Source organism: Pipistrellus hanaki (assembly GCF_964339955.1).
Source record: "Pipistrellus hanaki genome assembly, chromosome: 2".
Classification (NCBI taxonomy): Eukaryota; Metazoa; Chordata; class Mammalia; order Chiroptera; family Vespertilionidae; genus Pipistrellus; species Pipistrellus hanaki.
Genome location: NC_140504.1, coordinates 133597012 through 133607161, shown reverse-complemented (window position 1 = coordinate 133607161; position 10150 = coordinate 133597012). Strand labels below are relative to the sequence as shown.

General features: G+C 42.8%; 1 protein-coding gene across 3 annotated transcripts in view; it reads left to right on the top strand.

Moving 5' to 3' along the window:
* Nucleotides 1-5685: 5685 nt before the first annotated feature.
* Nucleotides 5686-10150, top strand: part of MTF2 (metal response element binding transcription factor 2) — a 50521-nt gene continuing 46056 nt past the window's right edge. For 2 of the 3 annotated variants that reach the window (XM_084873423.1, XM_084873422.1), the window contains exon 1: nt 5687-6029. Coding sequence is in view for 1 of the 3 variants with exons in the window: in XM_084873422.1 (XP_084729548.1) it covers nt 6025-6029 (5 nt within the window). In the remaining 2 variants the exon portion in view is untranslated. Of the gene's footprint in view, nt 6030-10150 lie in introns of all 3 variants that reach the window. The other variant, XR_014794067.1, reaches the window with a different exon arrangement.

Below are 10150 nucleotides of genomic sequence, written 5' to 3'. Positions count from 1 at the left end.
TCCCTGCGTCCTGTGCAGTAAACAATGATTGCTGGGCGCACCTCTGCAAGAAAGTCACCCTCACTTTCCGAACTGATGGCCACCAATCCAGCTTCTCCCCATAGGAGTTTGGGTCCCGAGTCTCCCCAGAAACTGGATTTCAGAGTAATTGGGAGCTTGTCTCCCTTCAGGTTGAAAAAAGGCAGCACATCCAGTTGCCCGCCACCCGCCCAATTCACATGTCTCCGTACCTCAGCTTTTCAGTGCTTGTGCACTGAATGCTCTTTTCTCTTTCCTTCTACAATAGTTGTAGAACTTCCACTCAGCCAACTTTCCTGTGGTTCTGGGTGATAAACATTCTATCCTCTAGTTGTAGTTTCAAAATTGTTGTGCGAGGCAGCAGTTTAGGTGTTTATCTTTGCTGCCATCTTGGTTTCTCTCCCCATGAAAACCCACAACCTTTTGATGTACTAGATGACACTTCAACCAACCAAGCCACCCAGCCAGGGCACAATGATCCAATTTTTGTTGAACATAATATCTCCTTTTCTTGCTTGTAACATCTGGTCCAGATTGGGTATGTGATCCAAGCATAGCCCATCAGAATATTTCCTTGTGATTTATTTATTTATTTATTTAGGCTAGAATGCTAAAGGTGGGGAGTGGAGATGAGGGAAGGAAGTAGAGGAGAAAAATTCCCCCCTTTTAAAAAAATATATTTATTGATTTTTTTTTTTTTTTTTTTTTTTTTTTTTTTTTTTTTTTTTAGAGAGAGGAAGGGATAGGAATAGAGAGTTAGAAATATCAATGTGAGAGAGAAACATCGATCAGCTGCCTCCTGCACACCCCCTACTGGGGATGTGCCTGCAACCAAGGTACATGTCCTTGACTGGAATCAAACGGTTAGGGCAAAAATCCCCTTTTCTTAACTACTGGTTCCTATAGTAAAATGTAAGTTTGCTAAAATGCTTCCCACTAAGTAGAGAAGGCCGGATGCAGAAGGAGGGACTGAAAACACCATTCAGAGAGAGCAGAAACAAAACAGAGAGAGAGAAAGAGAGAGAGAAATATGGAGGATCCTGATATATTTCTAATCCCTGTTTCCAGGCAACACCAAAGTAAGGGTTTCTACCCTTCCAAGGCTTGATTAGGTTGCAATCATGACCCTACTAATAAAAATAGTCTTGACCGATACCACTTGTCATAGGAGTCCTCCCACAGTAAGACACAGTCATTTTTCTGTGCTTGTTTTTATCTTTCACTCTAGGTTCTACTGTTTTCCTCATTCCTAGAATAGCTCACACCCTTTTACACCTCTATACATTTGTATTGTATCTTAGTTACTTGCCTATGTCACTGTCTTCAGACTCTAAGCCACATGTGTCAAACACAAGGCCCGTGGGCCAAATCCAGCCCGCCAGGCCTTGCAATGTGGCCCGCACCGTGCTGTCATCACTGCACTCCGCTGTCAGTTTATGACATTGTCAGTTTATGACTGTTCAGTAAACCATTCGGCCAGCGATTTAGGCTGGATTTTAGATTTTGGCCCCTTCTCTGATTGAGTTCGACACCCCTACCTAAGCCCTCCAGCCCACTTTGTAGATATATTGCTTATTAATGCTTGTATCTGTGCTGAATAGTATATACCACAATTCTTCACATATGGAACATACGAGAGGCCTGATGTACAAAATTCGTGCAAGAGCAGGCCTTCCTTCCCGCAGCTGCCAGCACAGCTTCCCTCTGACATCCAGGACCCTGGTTGGTTTCCTTCTGGCCTCAGCTTTGTCCAGAAGAATGTCTGGTCTAATTAGCATATTACCCTTTTATTATTATAGATGGTCTCTCCACTGACAAAGCTTAACATTCTGCCAGTTGGTGAAGGAAAAAATTTAAAGGATCCATATCTATTTTCACAAAGCAAGTAATGAAGTGTAGACTTGAAAGTGATAGGCAATAAATTGATAATGGGCGCACTATATTTTAAGGGATATTATACAGAGTCCAAATTACTATTTATATATTTTTTACAACAAATTACTGGGTTTAAAAGCAGGTTCATGCTATATATGGATGTTTAAGCTTTGAATAAAAAGGAAAAGAATTTTAACAAATTCTCTTGATTTATTATGGAAACTTTTTAAATATATATTTCAGATCTATTTTCCTTTTCAGACCAGTGAAAGTAAACTCTGTAAGGACTCAGAATGTCTTTCTTTGATTTTTCTGACTTGTCTGATTATCAGCCACCATCTGAGTCTTTCCTGCACCTTGGGCCGGGCCTGGGCAGCTGAGCAGCTGCCATCCAAGGCTTGCCTGTGCCTCAGGCTTGCCCTGGGCAGCGGGGGGCTGAGGGGACTGGGCATCGCCATCTTGTGGCTGTGGGTGCCACCATCTTTGAGGGTGTGGCAGTCAATTAGTATATTCCCTTCTTATTGGCTGTGGGCGCTGCTATCTTTGAGGGTGGGGCAGTCAATTAGCATATCCCCTCCTTATTGGCTGTGGGTGCCACCATCTTTGTGATGGCATGCGGGTCAATTAGCATATTCTCTCCTTATTGGATAGGATGCTTTACCAAAGAAGATTTAAGAAGAGCTAATAAGCACATGAAAATATGCTCAACATCATTAGCCATTAGGGAAATAAATATTGAAATCACAATGAAAAAACCACCTTCCTCCCATTAAAGTGAATAAAATAAAAAATATAGACAATAACAAGTATGTATTGGTCAGTATGTGGAGGAATAAGAACACTTACACATGGCTTGAATTTTGGAAAAGTGTTCAGCAGTATCCTAAAAAGTTAATCGTATACTTACCATGCAATGAACCAATTCCACTTCAGGAATCTACCCAAGCAAAATAAAAACAAATATCTACACAAAGACTTGCACACAAATGTTCATAGCAGCATTATTTATAATAGCCCCACAATTGGGAACAATGCAAATATGTATCAATTGGTAAACAGTTAAACAAAATATGGTACATTCATACAACAGAGTACTATCCAGCAATATAAAGGAAAGAACTGACACCCGGCACAACATGGATGAACCGCAAAAACACTGTTTGGATGAAAGAAGCCAGACCAAAAGACTATATATTATGAGTCCATTTATATGAAATGGCCAGAAAACGAAAATCTATTGACACAGCAGATTGCCTGGGGTCAGGAGTGGGAACAGGGTTGACTAAAAATGGGCATACTGACTATTTTTTGGGTTGTGGAAATGTTCTAAAACTAGATTGTGGTGATGGTTGCACAACTCTAATCTCTGCTTATTGTCACTTAGGGGCTCAAAGTGACAGATGTTTTATATCAACACATGCTTCCATGGTCACCACAGCAGCGGGGAGGGGACTGTGCCTCTGCCTCTTCAAACTTTTCCTAGGAAGTGGTATCACTTACCCTCCCGTTTTATTGGTAAAAGCACGTTACCTGGCCAGGCCTAACTTTGAGAGTGCAAGGGAGTGCTATTTTACTATGTGTCGGGAAGACAGAACAAGGATAATTTTTGTGAACTCTAATGACTCTCACAGAGATAAATAATAAGAATAAAAGGCACAGTTGACTCTGACTGGAGTGGTTTTACTTTGTACTTCTGAGAGACTTGACATTTGTTCCTTCTTCAAGTCCTAATCCTTTGAATGTTGCTTAATTTAAAAAAAATGTATAAAACCACAGTAACTGGTATTCTTTTTCATATATATATTTTATTGATTTTTTACAGAGAGGAAGAGAGAGGGATAGAGAGCTAGAAACATCGATGAGAGAGTAACATCGACCAGCTGCTTCCTGCACACCCCCTACTGGGGATCAAGCCTGCAACCTGGGCATATGCCTTTAACTGGAATAGAACCTGGGACCCTTCAGTCTGCAGGCTGATGCTCTTATCCACTGAGCCAAACCAGCTAATGCTATTTTTTTTTTATATATATTTTATTGATTTTTTACAGAGAGGAGGAGAGAGGGATAGAGAGCTAGAAACATCGATGAAAGAGAAACATCAACCAGCTGCCTCTTGCACACCCCCTACTGGGGATGTGCCCGCAACCAATGTACATGCCCTTGACCGGAATCGAACCCGGGACCTTTCAGTCCGCAGACCGACGCTCTACCACTGAGCCAAACCGGTTTCGGCTAATGCTATTTTTTGTATATAAAAATAGTGCCTTTGATCCCCTAAACACCTGGTTTCCTTAGATTAAATGATGGCACTTTTGCAGTCATATGTTTACACACAAAACAAGCTTTTTTTTTTTTTTTTTTTTTTAAATAGGGATCAGTGACTTCTCTGATTTTTAAGGGATTAGAATACTTTTGTGTGGCTAAAGATGTCAAAATTATACTAGTAAATGGAAATTATAGGAAGGTAGATTGTACATCTATATAAGGGAGAATTTTCTAATGATACCTCTGAGGTATTGAACCACTGAAGATGTTGAAGTTGATGCTTGATGACCACTTGAGAGAAACATGGAGAACTTCCACCAAACATTCTCCCAAACGATGTCCTATCATTAGGCTTAGCTGCACAGCAAACACACCTGTTTGTGTAACATCTTTATTTTTGGGCTGTACCTACTTTAAGTCAAAACTCTCCTCAACCAAAAGTGTGAAGGGCATTGAAGCCGAATTTATAAAAAATTGTTATAATACAACTCAGAGAAAGTGAAACTTAAAAAGCAGCAAATAGGCTGAGACTCTGGTAAGAAAAACACTTAAAATCTAATTAGGACTATTAGTCAGGAGAAGCAAAAGGGTGGAAGGGTATGACTCAAATATGTTACATATTTAATGGTGTCGATAAGATGAATGTTTATTTGCTAAATCCCGAGATCAGAGGCTGAGGGAATCCCTTTTGAAATATGAGCAAAGTAAGTTCAGCCCACAAGAGGTATTTTTCCAGAGAGAGAGAGAGAAAAAGCATGGTATTAATTATCCCTGTGATGTAATATGAGACAAAAAGCGTAAGTCAATTTACAAAATGTTTTGACAAATTTATAAACGAAGGGACCACGCGTGGCTGCTAAGAGGAGCTGAGCTGTCTCTAAGCTGAGAGACAAGCGTGCACTTGGTCCCTTGGGACCCCTGCCCGCAGCAGTACATGGGGCAGGTCTGCCCTTGTATGAAAAAGTTTGCATTCCTAAAATAAACCACTTTGCACGGGATTATTCTCAGATTTCATCCCAATGAGGAACGATGGCAAGGCAGATAAACAGGGGGGAAAAAACAAAACAAAACAAAACAAACAACTTTCATCGTCTGTGGGGGAAAAAAGTCCAAATCTCTTTTATCTAAGCAGCTCCCAATTAGAAAGAATTTGGGGCCGATGCACCACCGCCGAACACATTTAAAATTGTGACATCCTGGGTCCTCGGCCGGCTGAAGGGAATGCAAGCAGCAGGCTTCAGGATGAAGACAGAAGAAACGTCCAGTTTTCTCCACGGAAAGGAAGCGGGCCCGGCACCCGGTGAAGACTGTGCACACGGGACACGACGCTCTCCTCCAGACGCCGCCGGCGGCCCGGAGCGCGGCGCTCACTATTGTGCTCACGCCGGCGGCGGCGGCGGCGGAAGGACTCAGGCCGCCGCGACATTAAAGAGTCCGTCTTTGTTCGGCGGCGGCTAGGGACGCAGGGCGCGGTGTCCTTCCGCGCTCGCCGCGCAGGCCCCGCCCCCGCGCGGTCCCGCCGGGCTGCCATTCGGCCCGGGAGTCGCTCCGCGCTCCCAGAATGCACCGCCGGTCCGCGGGAAACCAAAATGGCGAAGGGCTGTAGCGGAGCGGGTTGTGTTTAAGGCCGGTGTGTGTGTGTGTGTGTGTGTGTGTGTGTGTGTGTGTGTATGTGTGTGTGTGAGAACGCTCGCTCCGACCCCCGTCGCTCGTCCTCAGGACCTCGGCGTGCGCGTGTGTGAGGCGCGGGGTGCCCGCTGGGGAGGGTGCCTGGCCAGTGCTCGGACGCGCAGGGGGAGCGCCCACGGGGACGGGATCGGTTGTGTTTTTCCTGTATGAAGCGGTTGGCACCACTGAAGTGACCGAATGAGGTGAGAGACCTGGGCCTGGGGAGCCGGGCTCTTCCGGGGGAGGTGGGCGGCGGGGAGCGGGAGGGAGAGAAGAAAGGAAGCAAGGGGAAAAGGGAAAGATGGAGGACCGAGGTGGGGGAGGCGGCTGGCGGCCGCCTGTGTCGGTGGGTGCTTTGCATTCGCGTCCTATGTTATAGGATGAAAAGAACGGATGGGAAGGAGTCGTCATTTGGGGGTTGGTTGGAGGAAACAGAGACTATGAGAGGGAGCTGGGCGCTGGGGAAGTCGGGTGGAGGGACCGGACCGGAGGAGGCGTTTAGCCGGGGACACCGTGTTTGGAGGGGCAGGAAGGAACCGGGGGGCAGCGGGCGGTTGGAGGGGCAGGAGGAACCTGGCGATGAAGGGGAGGGGAGGGGAGGGGAGCCGGGGGCAGGAGGAGTGGTTGGGAAATAGGGACGGAGAGGGGTGTGGGGTGCTGGGTGAGGGGCGGCCTGGGACGGGGTGGGGGTGGGGGTTGTATGGAGTTGGAGTAAAAGGGGTACAATAGAAGGGCAGGACGGATCCGGGGATAAGGGGCGCACTCACCAAGGGGAGCCTGGGCACGAACCCGGGAAGCTTTGAAGGGAAGAAGTGCCAGTGTGAGATGGGGAAGAAGAGGTACCTTGCCCTCCGGGCACACCAAATCGGAGACAGTTGTTCCTGTTTAATGAAATCTATCCCCGATTCCTGCTCGGATGTGGATTTGTAGTGCTGATTCATTTTTATTTATTTATTTATTTTTACAACGGAGACAATTGTAGTTTGAGGGATTTTGACTTAATTTGCCAAGATTTCTTAACGTATCTTGGTAGAGCCAGAACTCTTTTTTAAACTCTGTGTTTTACAGTCTGGCATCCTTGGTTGCTAGAATTTTTGTTTGGAAGCACCTAGAGGGAACAGATGGGTTTATCGGAGTGATTTGACGAACAGTGAGGGTTCGTGAACAATGGGGAAAAAAAGGATATGGAATGTTATTCTATTCTTCAGAGCATTTGACTTGAGTTAAAGGTAGGACCTGTTTACTAAGGTAGATGTGAAGACCTAGGTGGGTCTGTGTATAACGTAAGAAAGTACGTGAGGTCAGTGCGTAACTAGAAATATGTAAATAGTGCCTGGTTTAATTTGTCTCCAGATGCTGCGGTAGTAGTAACTTTCTCCTTCAGATTGATTCCATGTGGCCCTGCTGTGTACCTTGCCTACAGGCTGGTTTCAATTTCCATGTTTTCATTCTCTCTCTAGAATTCCCCCCCCCACCCCCACCCCCCGCCCCCCAGTGGATTACAAAGACAGTGAATTTAAAAGTATTTAATGTGGCCAAAGCAAATACTTAAATCCTTAAGTGACCTTTTTAAAGGTTTGAAATGCTTTAATTGGAGCCATTTTGACTTAAAGTTTTAGGTGCCCAGTAGTTTTGGCAAGGAAAGAGTTGATTTTAAATTTCTTAACATAGAGCATCCTATTGTTGATATTTAGAATGTTATTCACACTGCAAGCATTTGCAGTGATAGCTTGATAGGGGATATGGGGCAAACATTTTTGTTGTTTTTAGGTTCCTCAATTTAAAAAAAATGTATAATTCACATTTTCAATGTGCTCACCTTCAGTTTCTTTTAAGGTACTAAAAATATTCTAAAATATTTGAATTTAGAGTGCACCTGTTTCCTGATATTGGGTATCATGTTAATGGGCATTAACGGAAACCTATACCTATTAGGATGAAAGCACACACAATTTTTTAACTAGAAGTGCAGAAATGAACTTTTTTTTTTCTGATGAAACAAAATATATTTAATACTCTTTTTAAGTGTGCATGTTGCCTTAGAGCTCAGTTTGGAAAGGGATTTTATTCTGTATATTTGCTATGGGTGCTTTGATGTCATGGTTTATAAATATACCTTTTTATGAGATCCTTGACTGACAGGATAATTTTTTCAATTTATATTTCATCATAATCTTTACATCTGACTTTAGGAAACTGGCAGTATAGTGATAATCTATTTTAACGAATGGGAAATTTGCCTCTGAGGAGTTGCCATTGCCATCTGTAGCTTGGTGGTTCCGAAAGTGTAATTTGCTGTTTGAGTTAGTCTAAATTTCCACAAATGCTATTCCTTGTTTGATATTTTTATGCTTTGTTTCTACTGTTTTCCAGGATTTATTTATTGATACAGTATAACAACCCCAAATTGGAATGTAGAAGTTTCCCTGTGCGTATTTTTATGATTAGGAGTACTCTCCAATAGAACTTTCTGCACTGAATTATAAATTCAGTTTCTAGTGTTCAACATCCACAATGGCTATTGGCAACCATAATAGGTATGCCTGTAATGCTATGAACTTCTCTCTCATGACTGCTTTTGCTGTGTCCCAGAGATTTTGGGTTGTTGAGTGTTGATTTTCATTTGTTTCCAGGAAGTTTTTTTTATTTCTTTCTTAATCTCATTGGTAACCCATTCATTGTTTAATAGCATGCTATTTAACCTTCACGTGTTTGAATGTTTTGGGGTGTAGTTGATTTCTAATTTCATTCCACTGTGATCTGAGAGGATGGTTGATATGATTTCGATCTTCTTGAACTTGTAGAAACTTGTTTTGTGTCCTTACATGTGGTCCATCTTTGTGTATGATCCAGGTGCATTTGAGAAGAATGTATATTCTGCTGCTTTGGGGCTAAATGTTCTGTAAATGTCAATTAAATCCATCTGATCCAGTGTGTCCTTTAGAGTCACTGTTTCCTTCTTAAGTTTTTATCTGGAAGATCTATCAAGTAAAGTCAGCAGGGTGTTCACACCCCTGGCTTTTTATATGTTAGGATAGTTAGGTTATGTTTTTGTATCCATTTAGCCTTTTGATTGGAGCATTCAGTCCATTGACATTTAGAGTTATTGATAGGTACTTATTTATTGCCATTTTAATTCTGTATGCCTGGGACTCTCTCTGTTCTTCTCATTGCAATAGTTCCTTTACATTTCTTATAATGCTGGCTTAGTGGTGATGTACTCTTTTAGCCTTTTTTTTTTTTTTTGGTCTGGGAAGGTCTTTATGTGTATTTGATCATCTATTTTGAATGATAGCCTTGCTGTATATAGTAATCTTGGTTTTAGATCCTTGCTTTCCATTACCTTGAGTACTTCATGCCATTTCCTCTGACCTGTAGAGTTTCTGATGAGAAATCAGGTGTCAGCCTTATGGGAGCTTCTTTGTAGGTAACAGTTTTCTCTTGCTGCCATTAAGATTTTCTCTTTGTCTTTAATTTTTGGCATTTTAATTATGATGTGTCTGGGTGTGGACCTGTTTGGGTTCTTCTTGCTTGGGGTTCTCTGTGCCTCCTGAAGTTGTGTGACTTTTTCCTTTACCAGGTTGGGGAGGTTTTCTGCCATTATTTCTTCAAACACATTCTCTATTCCTTCCTCCCTTTCTGCCTCTTCTGGCACATCTGCTATTCGAATATTGTTATGTTTCATGTTGTCCCATTGCTCCCTTAAGTTATCCTCCTGTGTTTTTTTTTGTGTTGTTTTTTACATTTATTTTATTAAAATATCATAATTGAGGAACCATCAGATAACTGTATTTTTGTCAGGCACAATAAAAACAAAATTAAAAACCAAATCAAGAAAACTTGTATTCATGGCTTCCTTACATACACATTACATGACGTTGAGAAACAAGGCTGGTCGATGGCCCTACCCCATAGGGGCAACTCCTAGAAGACAAAATTCAGCATGATGGAAGGCTGTTCCCTGACAGAGATGTGACTTGGAAGGGTAGGCCAGGCACCTCTTCTGGAAAACCATCCCAGTGCCCTGGAGACCTTCATGAAAAAAGGGAGGGTCCCCAAACTCAAGTTCCATAGTACCAAAGTACTCCTTTAGGCAGCCATGGTTTTGACAGTCCTGGGCTGTTTGGTGCATTATGTGCAAAACTACCTGTTTGGTGTCACACTATTCACCATTCTCTCTGAAGAAAAAGTCCTTCCTTTGATAAGCATTCCTCATAGGAACTGATACTCAAAACCCACGTGTCATCCCTTCATGGCTGGTTTCCCTGCCTTTATTTTCCCTCCAATTGCTTTTTCTTGCCCTAAAAATAGTCTAGCCAATGGC